This window comes from Rhinolophus sinicus, linkage group LG05 (genome assembly GCF_036562045.2).
Source record: "Rhinolophus sinicus isolate RSC01 linkage group LG05, ASM3656204v1, whole genome shotgun sequence".
In the NCBI taxonomy this organism is placed as follows: Eukaryota; Metazoa; Chordata; class Mammalia; order Chiroptera; family Rhinolophidae; genus Rhinolophus; species Rhinolophus sinicus.
In genome coordinates this window covers 108,396,103-108,423,920 of record NC_133755.1, presented here as the reverse complement: position 1 = coordinate 108,423,920, position 27,818 = coordinate 108,396,103, and the positions used below count along the sequence as shown (strand labels likewise).

Below are 27,818 nucleotides of genomic sequence, written 5' to 3'. Positions count from 1 at the left end.
GAGTTGACAGAATATAACTATCACGTATAGACTCGGGAATGTATGAGGCCTGTAGGGGATATGCAGTCAGGAGTCCAGGAGGCAAAGTTTGTTTGTCAGAGGCAAAATGCCTAAACTGGCTTGTGGGGAGCAGGGGGTATCAGGAAGCTTGACATAAACAAATTTAATGTATGCAGCCTGAATTAAGGGGGAAAGTGACACCTTGGAATTTCCTTGAGGACCATCCACAAAGTACAGTTGCTTATATTAAAATTCATCAACATTTAAATCTGGCAATCATTTTTCTGAATACAATTTATGAGGTATCTGCCACAGAACTTTAGTTGCACATTGACTAAGCAGAGTAGTAATAAATGGTTTGTAAAGATAAAGCAATCTCTCAAGATTGTGTTCCCCCCAATTTTGATGCCCGTAGCAATCATGCAATCACTAGCAATTAAAGAGCTAAAGAAAATAACCAGGGTGGTTATGTTGCAACATTTCTCCATTATCAGCAAATGTTTTGAAAATACCATGGTTATATGTTGGAATACTAAACACGAGAAGAAGTATCAGTTTAAGGAATCTACCAGTTGCCATAGAAAATAGATGAAAAAAGTTTTCTAATGCTCCAGATGACACAATATGATTAGATTTCTTTTCAGTGCCTGAGATTACATAATGTTGGCTGGTTGCACTGAGGCTTAATTTTTGATCTAGGTTTTTTACTATATTCTGTCACTGATAATCTAATGGGTTAATTCCCACATCCTTGCCTTTGTATTAACCTAACAACTTACTGATTTCAATACAAAATAAAACATAGTATAATCCTCTAATGTTGGCTACCTGAAAAATAGAAAAAACAAACAAAAAAACCCCACTAACATATCTGTCCCTTATAAAGCACTAGAGGACCTAACAATGAAGATTGCTGAATACATTCTTTTCAAATTTACATTCTTGATACTTATGCCCTAAAAACTTAGGATATAATCAAATATTTATCCCATGCCAGGTTGCTATAATTGAGCCGCATCAGTACTAATTGCCACTAATCATGGAGGCCAGATTCATCATACTTTTTATCCTGTACAAATATATTACTGAAATACTATTGAAAAAAGAAAAAACAAAACAGTTTTTCTTCTAAGCCTCTATTCAGGGTAAAACCAGAGCTTATTCACCACTGCACTAAATAAAAATTAAGTCTCAGTTTTGATACCTGATGTATATTATTGAGCTACAACATTCATTTATATAAATGAAATGATTGAATTATGAGTTTCCATGTTCTGAGAAGCTTCCATAATTTTAGGAATATAAGCTAAGAGTGTTGATTTCTATGTAAGCATCATAACAGTACAAATATGCTAGAAAAATTTATATGTATTATAGCCAATTATGTCAGCAGGCTATGAATCATATCCAATTATCAAGATGCATAAGTGCACTTTGTGTGATGCTCAAACATCATTAATTTTGTGCTTAGCATAAGCTGCTCAAATGATATGATTTCAGTAATTTCTTGAATCGATATTACAGCATCAATATAAATTCAATGTGAATTGGAAAATGAACATCTTCATCTTGTTTATATCTGTGAAAAGGCATTTACTAAACACAGGAGCACATTGAACCAACAGTTGCAATTGGAAACAAAATCTAGAATGTTCCACAGAGAATCTAAATAATAGGAATCAGAACACAAAGCAAGCAAGGCCAAGAGGAAGCCTAGCTAACCAGCCAAAGCATCCTCACAGGCTCTCTATAGGTAGACACTGAAATAAAATCAGGAAACTGACATTCCCACCTCCCAACAAACTGAACTGACCAAGATCTACCCTCACCATAAATTGCCCACTTACCTTAACATTTATAAAATGGCTTCCTTACTTGTCTGGAAAAATCTCAGTTTAGCATATATTTAAAACAATTAGAACAGAGTAATATGTTTAAGTAATTATATACTAATTTTGAGTTCAAGTAATTAAAATTATAAAAGAAATCTGAGAAACTTACCTCAAAGTCAAGGTCTGAATATCGTGATTTTCTTCTCTGTTAGACATTATTTAAAAAAGAAAAAGGAAAGAAAAATCAAAACAAGTTGTTTAGTTATTAAAATAAAATGAAAATCATTATTTTCAATGAAATAATCCTGCTTTTTTATGTTGTAAGTATTTCTTTCACATAAGACTAAATGAACATTTTTATGACTTCAAACTATTCCATCCACATTATTCTATTTTCACTTTGAACTTCCTTTAAAATTGAAGATTATAGAAATAGATCATCTTTCTCATCTTGACCTAATTTCTCAGTGAGGAGAAATTTTCTATGAAAATTCACACCAGAATTTCAATATTCAAGGAGATTTTAAGTTTCCTATAGCAAAACTACTTTATAGACACAAAAGATTAAAAACTGTAGGAAAAATCATTAGCTTTCTCAAGACTCTCCACCAACCAACCTTTACACTTCATTTCTACCAAATTCTCTCTGGCCGTCTTAAGTCCCAAAGCTGTCTAGGTCTCACCAATACATTTCTTGGTTTTTGATACTCCTCAATAACAGGGAAGTCCTTCTAATTGCTAGTTGTTCTTTAGGAACTGAAGTATTTATCCTAATTTAGTAAAACAACAAATAGTTCACACCCCAGCAAAATGTGGACATAAAAATCGCACAGAGCTTCTTTATGGCTCTATTCTGTTAAACAGTTCCTAAATCCAGTATAACGTGTGTTAGTAATTAGGCAGTAGGCCTGATAAAATCAGTCACTATAATTAAAATGAAATTAATGTGATGATATTATTACTGTCGGGAAGGTATTCTTAAGCATCTGCTCCAAGAAGGCATTGGCATCTTAGAATGATTAGGTATAGAAGGAGATGACTGGTAAACGTAGGAAGGGCCCTCCAAATTTTTAGAGAACAAAGCAAGATTCCAATATAGGGTTGCTTTTTGGGGGTGTGGGGAGGGGTATATTTTGGAGGTAATGTGGACAAAGGAGAAAAAAAATATTTAAACTGTGAGACAAAACTTCTTCTGTTTTATTTCTTCCTCTTCTGCTTTCCCAACCTTAAGTTCAGTGACCTAAACAGGGACTCACATCCAAGACAAGTGGGAGACTCTTGTAACTGTTGGCCATTAGCAGAGACTGTAAAAGGCACTCATGTAGTTTATTGAAAGATAGGACTAAACTTTTGCTACTCGAGTTAAAATGTTTACTGTAGAACCAGAACCTCCCTACTTAACAACCAAATACATGTTTCAGTAGATAGAAGGTAATATACCAAAAGAAATGTTTTGTTTAAAAGTTCTGAAATAATTTGATTTGGGTGGAGCTGGACTGCAAGCGCAGCCTTCAAGTACAATCAAGGAGAGTACCCAGGAGACCGCTTTATTAAATGGAAACTCTGGGATGTTGATCTTACTTTGCTTCCTATCTCCAGCATTGCCCTAGCCTCGCCCTGGTGACATCCCGGAAAGAGAAAAGTGAGTGGGAAGGCTTTTACCCCACTCCTCTGGGCTATCTTCCTGCCGCTATTGTTAGCAAACTGCTCTGTAGAAAAATCAGGCTCTCAGGCACGGCTTCACATGTGACTAAATGTCAGTGTTTCCATTCTGCTCCTGCATGCTTCACCTTCCTGGCACTGTGACTCAGCGGGCCATTTTTTTTTCTAAGTATACATTAAGCAAAATCCTTTCCTAATACAGCAACACCCAAGCATGGAAACACTTCGTTTTAAGCAATTATTATAGAACATTAGTCATGAGGTTTGTGTTCCATTTGAAAATTAAATAGTGAAATTTTATGAAAAAGATTCAGCCAACCTGCAGAGTAAGAGATCTTGCCACTGCACACGTTGAGGAATTCTGTTGCCAAAGGTCATAACAGCCATATGTTGTCTTGTTCATTTATGAATGCAAAACTGTGATGCCTCAGAACTGGAAATACTGACAAATTCATGTTGCTAAAGGCTCCATATCTTAGGAGCCAGAACAAAAGATGGGAATCTAGACCACCAGAGATAGAGTCTGCTTTTAGAGCAGATGTCAACCTATGTCATTGTGAAATATGGGAAAGAAAATGGATATACTCTTACAAATAGATCCCTTTCTCTTCTATTTAACTGTATTGAAATCAAATTTTAACATGAAGGTATAACAGAACTAGCAGTCTTGAAGGATTACTCAGAAAGGAACAAATGAAGCAAAATGATTTCAATCAAAAAAGCCTAAAATTGGGAGTGAAGACAAACAGATTAGAGAGTGGAAAAAAAATGTAGCACATTTTCAGAGCCCAAGGGAGATAAAAATGTGTGTAATATTAATCATATACTCACAATACTGACCATGTGTTCCAACATTCTCTAAAGTGCTTTCACATTTGGAAACTGCCCTGTTGGATGGTTGGGAAAGTATTACTTATTATCCCCATTTTGTGAATGAGGAAAACTGAGGGCCAGAGGAATTAAAAATAACTTGTCCACTTCACCTGGATAGTAAGCAAATGAGTTGGGATTCACAATCAGATCTTCTGACTCCAAACCCTGCATTTTCTCCACCATCTCTCACTAACTGCTTAGTGGGACAAGCGGTCATATTTTGTAGCCAAGGTGCCTAAGGTATTTTGCTGATTGTTCCTAGAACTCATCAAGAATAACATTACAGGACTCAATCAATTCAAGACTGACAGCAGTGGGACAGAGATGATTTCTAAACATAAAGAAAGGTAATCAGATCAAGATATAATTGACAAGTATGATACTTACTTGAGAGAAAAACTGATGGCGATATACGTAATTTGTATTGAGTAAAGTAATTTAAAAAACATTCTAAGACAGAACAATTTATGAGGAATGATACAATAGCAGAGTAGCTGACATCACCTCCTATTGCAAAATCTACTTTAAAAAGTTTACCTTAAAAAAAATATATTTAGCATTGGAAAATTGGTGGTATAATGCAAGAACCAGAATGCTCAATTCTGTTCAATTTCAGTCTGTTTTCGCCCTTGGTATGCAGACAGTATGTTGGAGAGTCAACAAGTTTTTTGTGGAAAGCATGACTGATTTACATGTAATTCAAATGTCCCTGAGATCTCTGGAATGTTATTTCAAGTGGTTAGAAATAATGGTTATATGTTTATGAGAATCAACTAAGAAAAGTGATCAAGTCATAACAATGTTTCTGATAAGCTGATAATTGAAGAACTGCTACCTATAAATTTAAATAAGCCAGTGTGGTGGTAAAATATTCTATAAAGATACAAATGCCTGTGTATATATCTCCAATTTACCAAATAACTTGATACAAATAAACTTTTTGTCATAGTAGTTAACAAAAATTTCTTTAGTTCTTTTATACTATTTCCTTTTCCTAAATTTCCCACATGGAATTCATCCTAACTTGTATTCTGTTCTCAACATTCCTTTAAAATTCTCCTTGTCACTGTCTCTGTTGAGCTCCAATTTCTAAGGTCAGCTTTCTGTCCTGAACTTACTGGTCTCGCAGAAGCTTTGGGAAGTTAATAATTTCCTCATCAAAACACTCCATCATCTGTCAGCTTTGCCCTTTCCCCCCTTTTATTTGGTGTAACTCCTTTTCAATTTTCTTTTGCTGGCTCTATCTCGTCTCCCTGCCTTCTAATTGTTGAGTTCCCGAGTTCTCTTTTTTTCTCCTATTCTCTCCTGGATCATATAATTCATTCCATTGTTTTAAATACCATCTTTTCAGTTCCAAACACCCTCTTTCTTCCTGTTTTTCCCATCCCTGAAAAAGCTGGACATCTATTAGTGGGCCAAGTCAGAAGCTGAGGAATCACCCTTTATTCCTTCCTGTCCCTCATTATGCACAGCAAATCCATCAGCAAGTGTCAGCTGTCACGTTCACAACATATCTTGATCCAACTGCCCTCTCCACTTGCATCTCTGTATAGTCAAAAGCACTCTTATCTCTTGTATGGATCACTTCAGTAGCCTCCTAGCTGTCCTCCAGCATTCTGCTGCACCCTCTCTCCCATTACCACTGGATCCTAACCCTTTGTCTTCCGTGCCACTAAAGGGATGGATGGAGAAATGATCATGATGATCTTTTGCTTAACAGTCCTCATTTGCTTCCATTGCTTTAGAAAGCTGTGCAAAATCTCTTTTTTTTTTTTCTATTCCTATTTAATCTTAAGGAGCTCACCCTCCCCCTGCTACACAGGCCTTCTAATCCAATCAGAATATTCCAAGAGCTTTCCTACCTCAGGACCTCTGCACTTGCAGTTTCTTTTGCCTGAAACATTCCCTCACTCTTTATACTTCAGAAGGCTCCCAGACCATCTATCTAAAGAAGTCTCCCCCACATTCCACAGTTACTTCTCGGCACAGTACACACTGTTCTAGAGGATTCATTTGTTAAAGGCTAATTATCTTTCTCTTCCATAGGGTTTGTTCAACACAGGGGCAGGGTCCACATCTGCTTTGATCACTTTGATGTCTCCAACATCTAGCAGAAGGCCTGGTACAATAGTAGACATTCACAAAATCATTGATGAATAATTGAAGGAGCTGCACTGTGGCAGCCAAAAACACATCCAAAAGAATGTGACTTGTTTGCTTTTTCTTTGCTTCCCCCCGCCCCCTCTCAGGAATACTCCAGGAGAATTTGGAGAAGCTGCACACAAAACCAAATCAGTTGCCAGCCAAGAAACTCTAGACTAGTTAGAGGAATGCAGGCTTATCACTAATGGAAGGGGAAGATTCCTTAGGATGATTTAAGGTAAGGCAATGCACGATGGTCTGAGGCTGTTCAGAGGAATACTTAGTGAATATATGCACAGAGGCATCACCCCATATCCAAGTCTTGTAGAAAGATGAATTCTTTCTCAAGGAGACACTTCATTGTGTCACTGCCAATTAAGCTGGACAAGACACTAGAAGATTCACAGTGAGGAATAAATTCCACTGACCAATAAATGGCACTATGACCGCCATCAGAAGTTTGGTACAGAGTGAGCAATGAACCCACTCAAGGAGAAAGCTTTGATTCCAAATCCATTCAAAATGTCTGTGGAAATGAAGCCTGAGAATATTTTAAGAAATGACTTGTATTTGAGCTAATTTTGTGTGCCTACATAAAAGACAAAAATTCCCTAACCCAGGAGCAAAACCAAAACACTAAAGAAGGCCATGGCTTCCTTTCCCCACAGCTACATGAGGGAAAAAAAAAAAAAATTAAAAAAGAAAATAATGCTTCTGCACAATGGTCAGTTCTATGATGGTTTCTGTTAGTGACAGTCTCCCACTTCTCAAGTGAGGCCATAACATTTTGTCTAATATCCTGAATATCGATTTAGAAGAGCATTCAAACCTCTTCACAGACATTCAAGACATAATGATAATGAAATAATAATAACACAACCTTCTATCTGAAGCACTCCTTACAATTTTCAAAGGGTTTTCACATACATTATCTAATTTGATCCTCACAGTAGCCGTAAGAGAAGTGCCTGTGATGTGGCATTATAGCTAAAATGTTTTACCTCTAAAATCCATTATGCTGTGAACTCTCTGATTCATGTCCAGAAGAAAACTGAGGTATAAAAATTTAGCTTAGAATATGGTGGCTCTTTCCACCCACTTATAAATTGAGAGATTATCTGAGCATTTTTCATATATGTTTATACCTAAATGGACAAAAAAGCTGGAGTAGCAAAACTTTGCTTTGATAAAATCATTTTGTAATCTATCTAACTTTGATTAGTTATTAAGAGTTTCTTTATTAATAGAAAAATCCAGGCAAGATTTGTCAGGAGAATAACAGAAACCATTTAAAGTATTTACATTTGAACAAATTGTTTCACAAGAATTCAAGTGATAGAGGAGCTGAGAAGCCATATAAGAGAACATGAGGTAACCCAGAGATTAGCAGTTGACTGTCCACCCTAGGCTGGATGGACAGAAAGATGGCATAGTGACTTAAGCCCAGGGACTGAGGCACCTGGCAGAAGCTGAAAGCTTCTGGAACTGTAGCTAAAGAGACACAAGGTGCTGCCAAAAGCAGAAGGAGCAGGGGAGACATATCCTGGGGATTCTCTCTTCTCCCCAACCTCCAATCTCTCTCCAGTGTTTCCTATTAGCAATCTTCTCAAGGGCCAGAAGCCAAAGACACAGAAACCTGTATCAACCCTGAGTGATAGCGGGGGAAGGATGAATAATAGATCATGTGCCAAACAGGCCCAGGGCATGCACATTTGTTGGAAACATGTTTGAGGCAATGCTTATTAGATCTAAGAGCTACAAGCTGTTGAACAAATACCAGTGTTCCAATGATTCAAAACTACTGACCTATCTTCTTACAATATATACCTATAATTTTTTCAAAAATAATTAGAACCCCAATCCAAGATTTAAGCTATATTTCATAGTCCTCAATGGCTTGAGAACTATGAAACTTCTTTCTTCCCCCACTTGCTCCATGGCAACTAGTGTTTATTTTGTTTTTACATTATATGCATACCACACACTCAACATATTTTGCTAATGTAAGGTGAATGACAAGTGCTGATGACAATTTCATTCTTCTTAATCTAAAAATAAAACGGGATATCTAGGGCTAGAGATACTGTGAGAAATTCTACCATATTCATATTTCAATTATTCCATAACTGTGGAAACAAAATCTAAAATTTTGGAATTGCTTAACAAGTCCATTCTGGGAGTGGATACAGTTTGAAAGCTGGAAGATAACACTTTATAAGAAAGAAAGAAACAAGGTACTATTAGGCGGGGAGGGACTCTCTTTCATGCCAAGAAACTTCATGCATATATTAAAATTTCTACATTCAATAATTGGGGATTAGCTGAACATACTCCCCTGGAGGTTGGAGCCTTTTCTGCTGGCACTGCTTTCTGGATTGGGGAGCCTCCCGCTTTCTTTGTTGCCTCCTGCTTATTTGAATAAACACTTCCACCCACTCACCCACTCTTTGGCTTTCTGTTTCTCTCCCTCTTCTCTTTTCCTCACTAATACTGCCTTCTATGCTACGCTTGATAGCTTTTACCCTCCTCTCTTTCTTCTCCCCACCACTTCCCACCTTGGTAATTTGTCAACACCAACTCCTCTTGAGGAAACACCCTGAATTAATAAGAACATCTTATTATTTCTTTGAAGAGATCCTAACACCTGGCCATCCCAGCTTTCCAGGCAGCCCATTCCTGTGGTTCTAACTGTAGTCGCCTCCTCATTCAGAGGGGAAGACGTCTCAAACTCCTATGGCTTAGCCCTCCTGTCATCCACATGTTCACCCACTTTTATCTTTACATCGTCTTCTAAGACTCAAGTCACCTCCTGGCTACTGTTGATCCCACTCTCCATGCAGATACTCCAGTCATCTTTCTGCTTTTTCTCTTTGGTCAGAATGTCATCTTCCTCACTGGCTGGCCCTGCAGATACAGCCTAGCAGAGTTGACATCTCAATTTGACAACGTATCACTCTGCTCATTAAGAAAGCCATACCACTGACTTTATTTTCATGAGCCACAGTCCTATCTCCAAAATCTGCTAGTTATATACACCTATACCTTATCCATCTCATGTCTTTATTCCCTCTAAGACCAAGTGTCTGTCAAGGGTTAAAATGAACTTTAAAGTTACTCTCATGCTAATGTTCAGGAACATTACTGTCTCTTTAGACGGCATAAAATTGATAAGGACAGAAAGATTCTATTCCCAGATTTGCTATGCACTTGCTCTGTAACCTTAAACAAATGACTTTACTTCAAGGATTATAACAATTTATCCAGTGCACAGAAGTGCTGTGAAGATTAATTAATTCATGTTTTTAAGGTGATTTGAAGCTCTGCTAATGAAAGATGCTATATAAATGCTAATTTTTGTTATTCATTCCCCCATCTATATATTCTCTTTCAGCTGTCTCCTAAAATGGTCACCAGAAGCAACTATGATTATTAAAAAATGAAAACGACACTGAATTTTCATTCTGAATCCTGAATTTTCTTCCTTTTCAAGATGCAAGTAAGCCCTGTGATGTCTAAGTCATTTAAATGCAGATCTTTTGGCTGAATCACAGTTATATGTGATGCTTCTACTTAATAATAAGAATATAGAGATTTAGAAAAATTACAGTCTGAACAAATAGCGCCTGGAAATACAGTCTGTTGTCCAAGTACACAGGACCTGTACAATATCAAACCCAGAAAGATTTTTAGGCTTTTAGATGTAAAGCATTTTTATAACAAGCAAAATATTTACTATAATCCCATTCTAATTCCTTTAGCATATCTTAAAGACCATTCTGTATGGAAGACTCCATACGGTCATTATGATTTTTCCAGTAGTGCATCCAAATTGTTATTTATGATGTTATGTTATTAAATGCATACTCACTGAAAACCCTTTTACAAACTTTTGATTTTGTATAAACATTATGTAGTTTATCCTTATGTGGTTATTATTCTAGTAGAACTGCTAGTCTCTGGGAAATGCAAGTCAGAAATAGAAAGAGTAGCTATTGGCTAATTCAAACTGATGGAATGCTTTTGTTTAGAAAGTGTTCCAGCCAGGCACTTTGGAGTGAACTTGGCTCTACTGCCGCTATGGCTTTGGTTCTGAAGGATGATTCTTTTCAGAAACCTATTCCGTTCAAGATTCATCTAGAGTTTAGGGATTCATTCTCGATCTCGTCTACATTACCATTTTGGTCTAGAATTTCCTTGAAACAGTTTGGAAAAACCTCAAAATTACACCTCTCACCAAGTTACTCTAACCTTTCATGGAGAAGACATGATTTTGTGGGGAAAATAGAGAAAGAATTGACTCTGGGCACTCCGGAACACCAGAACAAATGATTATCAGCATACTTCTGATGGAAAGGGTAGGTGACCAATTGTAGAGTGTCTTTCTCCAAAAAGTATTATATGAAATAATCTCATTAAAACAATAGGTAACACATATAAAGAGGAATGCAGGTATTGCATTGCATACAGAACACACTGCAATGTATGAGTAGTGAGCTTACAGCAAAACTTCAAGGTAAAGGATACAACCATCACATATAAAAACAGTAACAGGGTGTATGTCAAAAGAAAGACATTTCTTAGATCTTCCTTGATTAATTATAATACAATATGAAAAATATCAATGGCTGTTGACTATTGTCCACTTTATGGGTAGAAAAGAAGCTGAGAGGAGTTTGCTTTTTTTTACTAAAGCCATGTGGTTGGACCTCAGAGTCCTGACTCTTAGCCTTCTCAATTTATATCCCTCCTGAGAGTTCACAATTTAAGATAAAAAATTTTGGTGGTTGCCATTCTGTAAGAGCTAAGAGCAAAATATTTACTTTGAAAGATATCTAATGTAATACGTCGTAGAGTTTATGATCAGTGTAATGGTAGATCTCATAGCAGCATTCCAATTTTCTTATTTTTAACAGCTGCTCTCCAACAGAAAATCCCGATGTTGGTTTAAGTGTGTAGTGCCAGTCAGAAACGACTTTAAACAACAAGGTACCTGAGAAACATCAGAAGGATCTTTGTTTTGTTTTTTGTTTTTTTCTTCTTTATGAATGCTCTGCTTGGTTTATGAAGAATTATGACAGATAGGTATCTAATTAAATATAGAGAATTCCTCTATTTAAACACAATCTTGATAAAGGGGATTCTGACGCATTACTGGAAAAAAACATACATCCTTAATATTAATCCCAACGTGCCAAAAATTCTCAGACACATAACTGCAAAAGCTAATGTGTCTTTTCCCTCAATCCAAAATCATATGAATCACTCTCTGTCATTCTCTGTATGTATTTCAAAGAGCAAGAAAAAGTTTATCGCTTACCTCTAATGAACTCATTGATATGGTTGATCCAGTTTCACTTCTTGACAGTCCTGCATTATCATCCAACTCAGAGGCCATGAAATTCTTCACAGCTGTGCGAGGCTCAAAGGGTAAATTCTGCATATGTTCCTGGGGTGTGAGATGTTGTTCTAAGTTCAGATTGAACTGGTCCATTACAGGGGGATTCATGTTGAATTCAGGATTCACTTTGTAGTGCAATAGCCTTTCGTGTGGCAGGGTTTCCATACCAATATTCATTTTGTTCTCTTCTTTCATTGATGGCTGGGAATTTACAGAACTTCTGGGCATCACAATATAGTCACTTTCCATCATTCTTTCTTGAGGATGGACTATGTCCATATCAGCCCCTCTCAAATTATCATCTGTACATAAGTACACAGTTCTCCGCAATTCACTGTTCTCTTTTTTCAAACACTGATTGCCCAGCTCATTCATACTCATGGGCATGTGCAGACCCGTGGGTTGCTGGATGATGACTTTAGAAATGACGTTTCCAGGCAATGTTGAATAACTTAGCCCTTCAGGGTTTGTTCCCTTTTCTTCTTCATCATCATCATTTAAAGAAATCCTAGAGAGCGTTCCCGTTATTGTTGCTGCTCGGCAAGGACCAATATCCTTATGAAGAACTGTGAATGCAAATATGAGAATTCATAAAAGAAAGCTAATGCATGCTTTCTCTTCATTATTGTATTCTATTCTCTCTTTCTACTAAACGATTTCCTTAATAAAATAAAAAAGCTAATATGTTTAAAAATTATCTATTGTTTGTTTATGGTGCAGATCACTCAATCACTCTTTATTGATTCTGATATGTTAAAACATCTGAAAGCTGATTAATGGATTTTCAAAAATCTCAGTGTCTTATCCTTAAACAACTCTGCATACATTTTCAGGGGAAAGGCAGATTACCAGAGAAGTAGTCTCCATCAAACTACTACAAAGGGTTTTATAAAATTATGGATATATTTCACATGAATTTGACTTTTTTGTAAAGGCTTCTTTTCCCTAATGTATTTTTAATAAGTTATATTCATTGTTTTTTTGAAAGAGGTAATAAGAATTTCATCCTACTGCATTAGAAATCCTGTTGAAAATTAATAAACGTTTATCTATGAGGGGGTATTCAAATTGCCAACTGAGTTTAAGCACACAAAAAAATTGTCTGAGCTTCTGAAACCACCATTCCATTTTAAACCTGAAAAACGACTTAGAAAAAAATTAAAAATGCATGACAACTTGTAGTGAGAGAGGAAACAAAATGAAAACATAAACCAAACCAAAGCAAATGAAAACAAACCAATCAACAAAAGAAAAAAATTAAAAATGCATTACAACTTGTAGTAAGAGGGGTAACAAAATGAAAACATAAACCAAACCAAACAAAAACAGACCAAAGAGTCCAGAATTCTTTATTAAAATGTATTTTCATGTTTTTTTTGCCTCTCTATAAAAAGGAAGCCATATTTTATGCATAAATGAGGCAGCATGAATCAAAACTTAGTTGTGAACAGCTGTCAGTTTTGAGGTATGAACGAATGAAATTCTGAAAAACTATTCTTGGTAATTTTGATGCTGAAAACACACAGACCAGCACCGTATGCAAGTCAGCTCAACATGTCCACCTACTTCTGCCCCATCTACAAAGCAGAGCGATCACCACTGAAAGTTTCATTAGGCAGAGACAACTGTAAAATATTTGGTTTATGCGTTCTTCTTGAAAAGTTCCAGATGTATTGAATTTTACTCATTATTATCCAGTTTTCAAATAGCATCATAATTATTGTGCATTAAAGCAGAGGCTGAAAAAATAGGAATCTATGAATGTTTCCTCATTACAAAGAGAAGCCTTCAAAGTTATTTCAAAACAAGCATCATTTATGTAGTATCTTTTATCTTTAAATTTGGTTGTGACTTTTTGTACTAGAATAGTTTAAAAGCATAATTTCCAAACCTCTTAAAATAATAGATTGGTAATAAATTGTGGTTGCTAGGAACAATCTACATGAAAATATTAAGGGGCAAAGTGTTTTAAATTAATAGATTTAATAATATTTGAAATAAAATACTTTAAAACATCTCCAACTTCAGGAAAGAATACTTTTAATCTTTAACTGTATGCAAGAATTAATCCAAAATTTACAACAGTAAAATTTAAAGGCTAGCTATGCGAACCTATCATACTGCATTAAAAACATATAATTTTATACTTTTATGAATATTTTAAACTATAAAGGAATTCTTAGTATTGAATATTGATTTCATAATGTGTATTTGTACAAGATTCATTTAGTTTTGTATAAATGTAATATGATTTATAGTTATAGTTAGCACATTTTTATCAAATGATATTACCATCTTTATTGAAAATTTGTGTATCTTAAATATTGGGGGAAAGATAATTCTTCTCATGATGTAGTGCCTACTCTATATGAAATATATGTCAGCTTCTTAGACTTGCTTAAAATGGATATCCAAAATTTGAATATACAACAAAAAAATCCATACCACCTACACATACAAACATGATGCTGAAGGGATGGGTCTTTTGAGATAAATTAATAAAGTTGTAAAAGGCAAAATGCAAACAAAAACAAAACAAAATGCACCTGAATATTTTGCATAATCAGATATATACTCTACCCTTTGGGAAAGTGAATTTCAACAAAACTTAGTAAAATATTATTGAGTTCATGAATTGAGACTTTAAAATTGAATATACCTCAACGTGGCCAGAAATCTCCAGAAAAACTCAGAGGCAAGCTCCTGATGAGCTCTGCTAAAAAGGGCACATACAGAAAATGAAAACATTCAAAACACTAGTTTCTAATACCGTGCTTCCCCTAAAATAAGACTGGGTGTTATATTAATTCTTGCTCCAAAAGATGCATTAGGACTTACGTTCAGGGGATGTCATCCTGAAAAATCTGCTAGGGCTTATTTTATTTTGGGGGAGACACGGTAAAATAATGGTACTGATCTATATCAGGAACACGATATTTCAGAATGCAATGCATTCTGGAAAAAAATAGGTAATTTAACAAAAGAGAAGAAAGAAAATGAACACTTAAAAAATGAGACCACAGCTTGGGTTAGTAGTTCAGAGGTTCTCCACTGTTAGCATGCATCAGAATTACCTGGATGGCAGGTAAAAACACTGATTACCAGACCCTACCGCACAGTAGGTCTGCGGAAGGGCCTGAAAGTTTGCATTTCTAATAAATTTCCTGGTGATACACTGCCTGGGGACCAGACTTTGACAACCACTGGTTTAATGTTAATAGCTTGATAAGGAAAGACAAAACTGATTCTATTTTGCTTCTCCATTAAGAACTATGACGAGTACACCAAAAGAGGTGGAAAGGAAACTAAACTAAAAATAGGTAAATAGGAATTATATAAATACTAATTATTTTAAATAAATTCAGGCTTCCGGACTCAGACAAATCACATTCCATCTTGGAACACATACCTTGTTTCCCTGAAAATAAGATCTAGCCTGACAATCAGCTCTAATATATCCTTTGCAGCAAAAATTAATATAAGACCCGGTCTTATTTTACTAGTAAAATAAGACCGGGTCTTATATAATATAATTAATATAATATAATAATAAAATAAAATAATATAATACCAGGTCTTATATTAATTTTTGCTCCAAAAGACACATTAGAGCTGATTTTCTGGCTAGGTCTTATTTTTGGGGAAACACGGAATGTGGAACCTGGCACCTTGACTAATGATCTTTGAGAAATTACGGAAAATGGATGAAACAAGGGAAAAATGTTTTATCAATTTACCAAAAAGGTAAATGGTAAACTTTGGAAACCAAACTCTGTATCTTAGCAATATTTTGGTAGGTATTAAACAGGTAGGTTAATTCCTGATACTGTACACAGCTACACTACTGGTTACCAAACCATGACAGTTATTCTGTCGCCCTACTATGACCACACTCTACAAAGTGTATTCTGTTTGAATTCAGGAATGAGTACATGAGATTAGTCTCTCAGATTCTTATTATAACAACTCTGTGATCTCAGACTCTGCCTAGATGTTTAGTGGTTTGAGTGGGGTGAGTGGCGGGTGCCTTACTGAATACAGCAGGGTTCTACACTCCATCTCATCCTATTCAACTACTTGATTGGCAGCTTGGACGATGGTTTAGAAGGTATTCTAATCAAACTTTTAACATCCAAACAGTTTCAAATGAATAGAATGCTAACCTGAAACTAGTAAGATAATAATGAATAGAGATAAAAACAAAGGCCAGATTTTTCTTCACTGGAAGAAAAATGAAAATCACAGAGCCTTTACATAATCTTAGTCTTGGAAAGACCTGACAGCTACTACAAAAAGTCTTAGTGATTTTTAGGTGACAACTAGTTGACACTAGTATTGTACCAGCTGCTATGAAATCAGATGAAAATGTAGGTAGCATTAGTGGAAGTAAAGAACCAACTATGAATGCTGGATACATATGTATACATTTGGGCACCATAATTTAAAATTATTAACATATTGGAGGCCACCTGGGCAACATGCCTTCCTGGGAAGATGCTGTGAAGAATGAATGAGGAAACATGGTTTGTTTAGTCTGGAAGGGAAAAAAAAAAAAGAAAAAGACATGGATTGGGCTAAATGATACTTGCTCTCAAATATTTGGCTATTTTGATAAAGTGACTACCCACTCTTATTCTAGAAGGCATCACTAAAGCCAATGAAGAAAATATTAAATAAGGTATATTTTGTCCCAATATAAAGGAGCATTTCAACAACTGGAATCATCCAAAAAATGAAACGTGGTTTCCTTTAAAACTCTTGAGTTATCTACTCTGGGTTTAGCCACAAGTGAAGGACAACCAACAGGAAAACTCAATGGGATCCTAGTACTCTAAGGGAAGGTGTGCTACATGGTTTTTTCTGGCCCCCTCTAAAAATATAACAACAACAACACTGGCTATGATACATCAACACACACAGTTATTTCATCCTTACAACAACCCATATTTCATAGATAATGAAACTGAGACACAGAGACCATATTGATAGGCATTACCCCTGACAACCAGTAATCAATAGAATGAAAGGGTATGTCTTCAAGTCAATGCTTTTCTGCAGTTGGTACTCTCAACAAACCATTTTTATTTCTCCCTCATTCCATCCTTCTCCCATTGTGCTATTACAATGTTTCCATTTAAAAGATTCTATTTATGAATAGAACTCTCTATTCTATTCTATTCTATTCTATTCTATTCTATTCTATTCTATTCTATTCTATTCTATTCTATTCTCCACACGAATATGTGATGTGTAAACTACAGCATTTCAAAATCAAAATCCATAAAAATGATTTAACATTTCTAATGATTATAGTTTCAAAATTCAAATATTCTTACCGGACCGGCAAGCAATGTCTACATCCTTTTCAAAGTCTGTCTGTAACAAAAAATAATAAGACATAGAATCATCATTTAATAAAGACCTCAAGTGAGTTTTACTAAACAGATTATCTGAAGTTTACAGATACCTGACTAGGCAGTACCAAGTTATTATCTTGTGCAAAGGAATTTTCTCAAGGAAAAATCAAATTGTTTTTAAGAGTATTTCCTAGAGACCAAATGTTTAATAAAATAAATGGAAACATGACATACAATTTTAATAAGGCAATATAATATCCATTGTAATCTCAGAGACAGAATTTTAAGGCAATTCCTTGAACCCCAATAAAAGATTAAAATGTGCATTATGAATATACTTAAATAAATGTCTCTGTTATTTGTATTTTTAAAGCACTTAGTTTGTATATATTGTTTGTAATATAATATCTTATAGCTCTGTCAAAACCTTCCTAGTCAATCTAGGTTTTTTAATGATCATTTTCACTCAAATGTGACAAAAGGCTTTCAGATTTAGCAATTAAAATTGAAGTTGAACCAATACCAATCCGGTCTAGAATCTGCTAGAGTATAGTTCCATCCTCACATTTTCCCTAAACGTTTACTTTAAATATATTAGTTTATTTTCATAATGATAAAATTAAATTAGCCCATCTTAATATTTTATATTCAAGATATCGGTATTTGTCTACTTGTTTTTGATAAGAAATTAAAATTATTCCTTTTCAAGTCTTAGTTACTAGAACATCATTTAGACTATTTTTATGTTGCCTAATCCAAAAACACTAATAAATCAAATACAAGAACTATATGATTTCACTCATTATGTGGGATATAAAACAAAAAACAAATGAACAAACAAAACAAACACAAGCTCATAGATAAAGACAACAGTATGATGGTTACCAGAGTGGAAGTGGGTCGGAGAAGGATGAAGGGCGTAAAGGGAGTCAAACATGTGGTGACAGAAGGAGACTAGATTTTGGATGGTGAACACACAATGTAGTATAAAGATGATGTATTATAAAGTTGTACCGTTGAAACTTATATAACGTTATTAACCAATGTTCCCAAATAAATTTTTATATATATATATATATATATATATATATATATATATATATATGTATTAAGAAAAAACAAAACAAAACAAAAAAAAAAACCTCTATTTAGCCTTGATTTTAATGACATCTTATTTCTAAAATATACCAAAGTGGTTATGTCTAAAGTAACCTTTAATCCCAACAGTGGTCAGAGCTCAAGTACAATAACTGACTTTCACTGGAAACATGGCTACTCTTTATAGTTTAGGGCAGTAGTTCTCATCTTAAGCTGCATATTGGAACCACCAATGCCTGGGTCCCAGCCCAGAGATTCTGGTCTCATCAGTCTGGAGTGCCTATTCTGATTCTAATATGTAACCAACACTGAGAACTGCTGCTTTAAGGCTAGAAATGTAGGTCCATAGTGTTCTGATCTGTAAATAACCATGATCCTATTGACTCATAGTTATCCCTGATTCTGTTCAAGGGTGAAAATACTTTCTGCTGCTGCACACAAACCCCACACTGAACACGCCAATAACAGATCCTGGACTCTTAAGCAATACAAAAAGAATAATTATCTGGTGTCTGTTAATGAACTAAAGCCAAAAGTCACTCAAAATGGGTCTGTGATACTATTTTACTGAGAACAATATTTGTTTATTCCCTTGAGAAATCATGACTAAGTTAACCAGAGGGAAAATACAAGCTCACCATGATTTGAGCATGCCCGTTAGGAAAAGAACTTGAAGAATCAGCATTGATTGGATCCTGACAGTTTCTCAATCGGCATCTAAATGCATCCTGAACCTGTGAAAAATATGATAAAGATTAATTTTCTTCTCTCTTGGAAATGACCAGATAATGCCTACAGTGGCAATCAACTGAGAAAGTGGTTACCATTGTTTTCATGATCTAATACCCATTTTATTTACTTTCTAATACAAATACTGGTTACCTCTACTGTGTTATATACCAAGGAAATTTATCACTTGCCATAATCTATAGAAAGAAGTGCTGGGAACTCCTCAGTTATCAAAATGGCTATGTCTGACTCAACCGTAATAATTCTCACCGGAGGGCGAGATTTATTTCCATTGTTACAAACAATATGTCTGTCATTCAAGGAGGATTTACTATTTGGTATGGCATAATCTTTATAACAGCTTTACACATAATGAAAAATGAGATTACTCAATGATCTTTTGACTGAAATTGATTTGGGATTTTCCTTTTATGACTCTTGTAAGGGGTTCTATTGGGGAGACTATTTCTTGTCTACCTTCAAGTACTATGTGCCCTGATGTAAAAACAAAACACAATAAAACAAAAAGACAACAAAAATGGCTGTTTATAGTTGATGGTCTTGGTGTCGGGGGACAGGGGAGATCACTTAGCAAAGCCAAACTATAATATCTATAATATCCCTTCACAATCGGATTCCAAGTAAAGAGCAAACATATCACAAGGACATTTGAAGAACATTAAATCTTTTATTAAACAAGTGAATAAACTTGAATAGATGAATAACAAACACACAACCCATATATTCTGATCACAAGATGCCTCTGCAGCAGCGTGTCCTTTCCACTTCCTGAGGCTCATTAGGGTCCTAAAAGCTGTTGATAGACATTATCACAAGTAACTTTTTATCCCAGTCAATGGGAAGGTCATTTTACTAATATTTTGTTTTTCTGACTTTACATTATTGACATTCTCCTTGTAGTTCATTATAATCTGTTCTATTAGATTAAAAAACAAAGCTCAGATGAAGTGGCATTGCAGAGATGGCCAAGGTAAACACAGAATGATATAAAATACCCTGCCACTGTTTTGTTGTAAGATGTGCATAGTATTTGTGTTGGCCAGAAAAACATGGAGCCTATTAAGTTATTTTCACCTCCTCTCACCCATATCATAAGTTATTAGCAGTCTCTTTTCCAAATTGCAAGATTTGGAAAGTGACATGGAGTGTAGTCACCACCACAGTCTTGGCTAACCAGTTCAATCATGAGACCTTGGTCCATTTCTATTTCCCCACCTCAGGTTCCAGTCCTGCTGATGCAACCACTACAGGTGTGGATTTAGGGAGTAAAGGATGGACTCAGTGCTCTCTGACCACTGCCATTCTCTGATTCTAATATTTCTAAAGCTGGTATTTCCTGGGGGGCGCGTGGTGGGGGGAATGGAGTTGCCTGATAAAAGTGAGAAAGGTAAGTTTTCTTATTTCCTCTTTCAAACACGTCAGTAAAAGTGCAGGTTCAGTGAAATCTAGTCTGATCATCTTTTCTTGAAGAAGTGCATAAATATTTAGAACTAATTCTTCCAGCTTCTCCCTTGAAAGAGACATGACATGGGCAAAGGTAGATTCTTTAGATATGAATGCTTTGAGGCTCCTCCTTCTTTGATAAAGTGACATATTAATAGCCAAAAATTTGTAATGAGTGTAGTGTTTGCCACATGACCACTGTGTGTTATGCAGAAATGTGCACTGGGGAAAACCACTATGAAAGTATGTGTGTTTTTAGAAAACAAATCCTAAGAACAAATGTCAAAGACATAGGTACATGCTAACTTTTTGTTTGTGCCCTGAGACAACTGTTAAAGAATAATTTATAAAGGAAGATAAATAGTGTGTTAAAAAATCATGCCTTTCAAGAGCTTGTCACAGGAATATGTTTTCCAAATCTATTTCTGATTACTAAAGATGGCATTTGGTGATAGCAAAGATTAACTGGTCCTTGCTAACCAATCTTTTTTCAGATGTTCAGAGTGTAGCTGTCAAGGATATTTTTGTCTGACAATGAAATATGCAAAACAACTTCTGTAAGTTTCTCTTTGAAACCCACTATCTGATAGCTTGAAGAAAATATAAAAGAAATCCAACTCTTTTTTCATAACACACACACAGGCAAAATCGATACCTTAAATTACAAAACTCCCAAATATGACAGTGAGTTAAGGGCATTTCTACAATGAAGAATGATGTCAACTTCATGAATCAGTCAATGTTATTCAGAAGAAATATAAAACGGAAAAGCATAAAAATTCTCTATTAAATTCAAGGTCATTTAAAATGGTCACATAAATGTCATAATTTAAGTGTCAGATTCATGTCAGATTCTCTGACACTTTTAGTGACTCTGTTACTTCTAATTCAGAAAGATTTGCAGGAGAAATTCCAATTGTTCCAAATGCTCCATTTGATTTTTTAAAAATCTTTAAAATGCATTCAGGTAATCTATATGAATTAGCCTTAAATATTTGCCCAGCCCTGTCAGGGAAGACCAATTATACTAGATTTTCTTTCAAGAAAACAGAGAGACATCTTTGGTGAATCAATGTGAATTATACTGATGGAGAACAACTGGATTTTTTTAAAAGCAAGTCTACAAGGATCTTAAGTCCAGACAAGAAGAAAGCATAAAAAACAAAGAGTCTAAAAATACTTATCCCATCCTGAAATTAAAATCTTCTATGCCAAGTCATATTTACAATGCTGGATAGTAATAGTCTCAGTGTCTTTCTTGCCTTGTGATTAAGATTAAAGAAGACGACTTGTTAAAGATTCAAATATTTATTATTTAAGCTCTTTAAGCTGACTTTCTATTTGAGGAGGACAAGTCACTTATTTTAGGGTGCAATTTGATTTAAAAGTTATTTTTAGATGTTAAATTCATCATAACACTGAGTTCTTATAATAGTATTGTTTTTGAAACTCATGTTAGATCAGTAAATGCAATTTTTAAATAAACTTGTATAGAATAATTAAATGTTTAACAAATTATGGCACAGTTAAAATCTAGAGTTCAAAGTTTCTTCTCTTTATAAAACTGCAATAGGTCTTTTACCTTAATTGTCAACCAGACTGATGGTTAAAAAGAATCAGGAGAGTAGAAAAGAACAGATGTGTACGTAGCCTTGGAATATTTCGGGGACTTTAAGGAAATCTGATGTCACGTTATGAAAAGGAAAAAAAGAATGGCTAGAAACATCTTCAAAAATAAGGTGAGGTAAAAAGAATAAGCTATCAGGGCTGTCTGAAAGTATCCAAAGGAGGGAAGGTGTATCCCTACTACTTCCTGCTGGGGGTTGCTCTAAAAATTCCCAAAAAAGCGATAAACCCTTTTCTTGTGGATGGATTCCTGCATGAGGCCTGAGTTCAAAGAGGTTTGCAGGGGTGTGTCTCACTCCTGTCTCTCTCCCATGGGGAGAGCAATTTGGTTCAGCTCCTCAGCAGCAAGCTGAGGGCTTCTCGGTTGGTCCTCGCTCTGAAGGCAGCTTGGCAGAGTATCACTGTGCAAGTTGGTACCAGATTTAGAAATTGCTGGGGAAGAGCACCGAGAGATGTTTGGCAGCGTTGCAGTTGAGAGAAATCTCACAGGCAAGAGCTGCACCATTTGAAATGGGCTCGACACTTAGCTACCAAGCAGATCAGACCCCAAATCTTCACCTTTTTAGAACACATACTTTCAGTTATTCTGAGGATCATTTTAAACCAAGAAAGGAAATAAAATCACATTCTTGAAATTATTTCAGATTGTTACTGGAGGGAAGGGATTTTCTTATGTGTTCTGTGTTTTTATTTTTTGTTTCCTGAATTTCATCTATACTATTGTCTCTCTTGATTCATATTTGAACAAATGGCTTAATTCTTTTTAATCATATTAAATTTCTTGTAACTTAATTATTAAGTGAATAAGATTGTTCTGAATTTCATGTGTATTATGCCAGTTGACATAAGCAACAGGAATGACTTCACATTATAAAAATGTTACCTGACTTCTCTGATAACAAAGAAAAACAAAAATGGTTTGCCATTGCCGTATAGTGAAGGAAAAATATGGACTTCAGTCCCAAATTTCAGTCCTAATGACTTTCTACTGGAATCCTCTAACACCTAAAAGATCTTTCACTTAATCTCAAAATTATGACAGCTTTTCCCTTTTTTGTATCAGTTTGGGGGGTCACATGAGCTTTCCTAGAAGACATTTCACATACATGATCTGAAACATTTCTTTAGCATGCAAATGGGAAAAGGAGCAAAGGGAAGTTCTATGCCAGACACCACCGCCTGTGTCTTCACAGAAGATATTTCATTTTAGCCTCATTCATTTCATTCACTTTGAGGCAAAAAATAAAAACCTAATTCCTGACCTCTTATTTCTTGTATTTATTTTAAACCTTTATTCCAGACACATTTAACTTCCTGTCACCAGTTTAACAATGTTGTAAAGTGGGACCCTAGGATTCTGAAAGGAATGGGGGTTGGGATTTGCCTGTCCGTGTGCCCAGGTACTCAGATTTTTGGATAACAGCAAGCCACGGTTGGGCGCTACCTGGCAGACACGTCAGAATTTGCCAATCTCTGCCATGAACTCTGTGGCTCAATTTGTTTACTGATGCCATTTTACTCATCAGATTTCATGCGTTTGTTAAGCTCCTAAACCTCTGTGTGGATTCAGAGAACCACATGTGCAGATTAATACTGATGCAAATATTCATGACCTAATTGCCATCATGCTCAAATCAGGAAAGCCTAATCTTAGGAAGAAAAGGTAGGATTTATATTCTCCTACCTAAGAAATGGGATGACTATTGGATGAAGGGAGGTTGGTGATTTAATCCAGTTTTATTGGGGTAACATTTCCAGATTTACATCCTATTTTATTAAAAACAACTCTCCCTCTCTCTCTCCTTTCTCTCTCTCTCTCTCTCTCTCTCTCTCTATATATATATATATATATATATATTTATATTTATATTTATATTTATATTTATATTTATATATTTATATATATACACACACACACATATATGTATATATATGTATATATGTATATGCATATATGTGTATATATATATACATATATGTATCTATAGGTGTGTGTGTGTGTGTCTGTGTATAATTTCTTTTTGACCCTTCAATTCAGCTTGTGTCTTCACAGAAAAACATAAAGCTCTTAGGAACCTACTCCATTCTCCTTTAAACCTCTCATGAGTAAGCTAGAAATATTAGGATGAGTACCATAACTTTCCCATCCTGGGCCACTCACTCTTTAGAATCTATTGAACAATTTTCAAGACATCACTCATAGTGGCCTCTCACTATGGCCACCAAATACCCCAAACAAGAAAGCTCTAAAGCATCAATCAGTGCTATGCCCTCAAATATCATCAGTATTGTATTTCTCTTAGTTCTGCTGTTACAGCCGCTAAAAAAAAAAAAGAAAAGAAAAAGAAAAAAATTACTCTAATGTTCAGCATCACATCACTTGCCTTATGCCTTCAGGTGCCCCAGGTGGTGCTAGAGAAGAATTAACTTTCTACTATTTGCCATAAACTCCATTCTATGGAAACCATATGTCTAGTAACCTCTTTCCATCTTCCTCTACTTGAAACTTTCAGTTGCTTAAAACTCCAACTTCATTTTCCCCTGAGGACCTGATAAGTTCTGAAATCTCCTATCATGTACTCTTTCATCTTCAAAGACCAACTGAAAGCCCTGACTACCCCTCACTAAGGGAGGGAACAAATAAACCCTTCCATAGTAAAAAGTCACACCTAATTTCCTTGTAAATAGTTAAGCTTGGCGATACATGCAATTCTCCATCTGAACTAGATTATATGAACTCTTTTCAAATTGCTATCTAGTTATTTCACCATTACTGGCTTCATTTTTTTAAAAACTTTTTTTTTTTTTTGTGGAGAACATTGGTTTTAGATTCGATAGGCAGGGATGCTTGTCTGATTTATAATTTACTCTCATGTGTTTGTAAATCATTTTGTTTATCTGCACTCTTTAGGCAAATAATAAGACTAAATGGGAAATCAGCAAAAAAAAAAAAAAAGAGAGAGAAGAAAGAAAAGGTAGAGGGGAGTGGAAGAAAGAGAAAGAAAAAGAAATCTGCTCATATTTATTTTAAGCATTTTGCTACAAAAATTGCTTCATGGGTTTGGATGAAGATTCTGGGGCCTCATCTGGTGCAGCCTAGACCTCCTGCCAGCACTGGGTAAAGAGAAAAGAGCTTGCCTTGCAACCCACGCTATGGAATAGCCACAGGATCCTAAAAGACTGATACAACAAAATTATCCATTTAAGCACTTTCCTTTTTTCCATCCATCTAGTGAAAGGGTTTACTGTAGCTTATATTGTATCACAATCTTGTTATTTCCCCCCTCTGACATCAAGCTGTAAGATTGTCTTAGAGCCTGGCACAGACAGAGACGGGGGAGATGAGAAGAATGTGCAGGCACCAGGAAAGTGGTTTCCTAGCAACAGTAACTATTTCAAAGATTCCATAACTCATGTGTAGTTTGAATTTCCATAGCAGTGTGGAAAATAGTAAATAGATATCATTAAGTGCTGAATGCAAATAAATTCTAATCAAGAAATGACTGATCAAAGGAGGAAGCATCTATATTTTTCCTATTATATTCTGTCTAACTAAGTATTATACTTCTTAGTTTTTAAGATCTAGGTTTTGTTGCTGAAAGTAGTGTGTTGTGATAAATCAGATGGTTTAATTAAAAAAATATATATTCTTATTGCCTCTTTCTCTCTTTTGTCAGAGGCAGCTATATACTAAAGCAATTTAAAAGAGAAAGGTTTTCCAGAAGAAGAAATTGTATTTTAAAAAATACAAATTTTATGAAGTTTAATTATTAAGATGTCAGCTCTGGAGGTCACAACCAATTGCTATGCAAATAATCAATTTGCTTTTTAAAAATTTTTCTTTTTTGAAAGTGGAATATAACTGAGTTGACAGTACCAGAGTGATCATTTCTCCCTTCCTGCTTGACTTGACATGATTTCGGTTATAAAATTGGACCCTCTAAGAACAAAGGCACTTTTTAAATAAATTAAGCCCATACACATCATTCTGAAAATAGCACAGTTATAGTATTTCATTTCTTTTCTCCTTCTTAAATTACAAGGTTATAGTCCTCCCTTGTGTGTATCTAACTCCTTCATAGGAAGATTGCAAAAGTAAATACGGAGAAAGCCTGTTGAATTCATATTGAAACAATCAATAAAGACTAAAAACAACCAAATTATGTTAGTGTGTATCAACAATACATAGAAATAGAAATATGTATATCTGTTTTCCATTCTCTCAACTGAAGGAAATAGTTTTTACATTGCTTATACACTTTTAAGGAAGAAAAATCCATATGGATTATCTTGAGTCATTGTGAAGACAATCTTTTAAAGGGGAAAAAAAGCAGTAGAGATAAAACTGTGAGATCGCCTATGGGATTATTACATAGATTAATAGATATAAGTCTTTTCCCAATACTCTACAGGTAGCTCTTTAGTCCATTTGCTTTGGTATATTTTTATGGAATGTTTTGTTCACAGGAGACACCAAGGGCATGAGCAGAGGCGTCTTTTCTCCTGGGCTGTGGTGAATGCTAGGGCAGTGTGATCACAGATCATATGAGCTAGACCCCTCGGTAGTAGCAGGCAATGTACATTTAGAAGGTCAAAAAGAACTTGTGTGAACACAGAGGCCTCCTTACTATGTGGTCCTTGGGATTTACAAAATTTAAATAAGATTCTTTCGTGTTTTTTCGGTTTTTCAGTAACAATTTCCTTTGAGGAGTTCTGAAAGAGATCCTCCCTGTAACTGAAATCGGCTGTGTATTTACAGGAATGCTACAGGTATTTTTAAGGGTCAATGTAAGAATATTGGACATGCAATTTTTCATGGTAGTGTTGGAATGATAGATAGTTATGACACTCTGCTATGAATTTATCAATTATAAAATTATTCAGTTTAAGCTAATTATTGAAAATGCAATGATAACAGGGCCAATAACCATATTCTTATTCCCTATCAATACAGGAAACACATTTACAGATACCCATTTTAGTAGAACGGTTTATTATATGATTTAATTTAATTATCCTTAAATAATGTTTTGACAGTTACTATTCCCATCAGCAAGTATAAAAAAATTTCTAATGGAAATAAATTTTTGTGCCAAATATTTTTCTTTATGTAAGCAGCAAAAATTTGATAATAAGCCATCAAAATATCTGTCCCCTTAAAACCTGAATATTTTTATCACAACCTAAGGCTATCTAAAAAGTTCATTTCTGAAGAAAAAAAGAGGCTTACATAGAGATGGGATACTTTTCTCCTCTTTAACATCTAAAGTATCACGTCTTTTGAAAATTTCACGCAACTACATCATGAATCTTGCTTAAACCAGCACTGTTCATCCTTGATCATCAATCAAAAATACATATGTGTCTACTCTGAACAATTGTTACATAAACATATTAGAGATAATACAAAAGACTCACAAGATAGTTGCAGTTGGAGAACAACAGAACCCTAAATTATTCAACTCCCTTTTAACTTTTGCTTAACTTTGGTCTATAAAGAAATTGATACTTGGAAGATTTTTAATACTGATATTCTAGGTAGAAATTTGTGATGAGGGAATAATAAGGCTTGGCAACTGTGAACTAAATCCGATTTTTTAAATGATGAAATACCCTCCCTTTGCAATGTGAAATCAC

General features: G+C 35.0%; 1 protein-coding gene and 1 long non-coding RNA gene across 6 annotated transcripts in view; one reads left to right on the top strand and one right to left on the bottom strand.

Annotated features, from left to right (window-relative positions):
• Positions 1-6,828, top strand: part of LOC109456837 (uncharacterized) — an 86,831-nt gene extending 80,003 nt beyond the window's left edge. The window contains exon 3 of the long non-coding RNA XR_002138927.2: positions 6,617-6,828. This is a non-coding gene — a long non-coding RNA (uncharacterized LOC109456837). The remainder of the gene's footprint in view (positions 1-6,616) is intronic.
• ADGRB3 (adhesion G protein-coupled receptor B3) overlaps positions 1-27,818 on the bottom strand; it is a 681,550-nt gene that overhangs the window by 13,194 nt on the left and 640,538 nt on the right. For all 5 annotated transcript variants that reach the window (XM_074333154.1, XM_074333156.1, XM_074333155.1 and 2 more), the window contains 4 exons: positions 19,001-19,096; positions 17,244-17,283; positions 11,827-12,473; positions 2,002-2,037 (listed from right to left, as the gene is read on the bottom strand). In XM_074333154.1, coding sequence (XP_074189255.1) covers positions 2,002-2,037; positions 11,827-12,473; positions 17,244-17,283; positions 19,001-19,096 — 819 coding nt within the window. The remainder of the gene's footprint in view (positions 1-2,001; positions 2,038-11,826; positions 12,474-17,243; positions 17,284-19,000; positions 19,097-27,818) is intronic.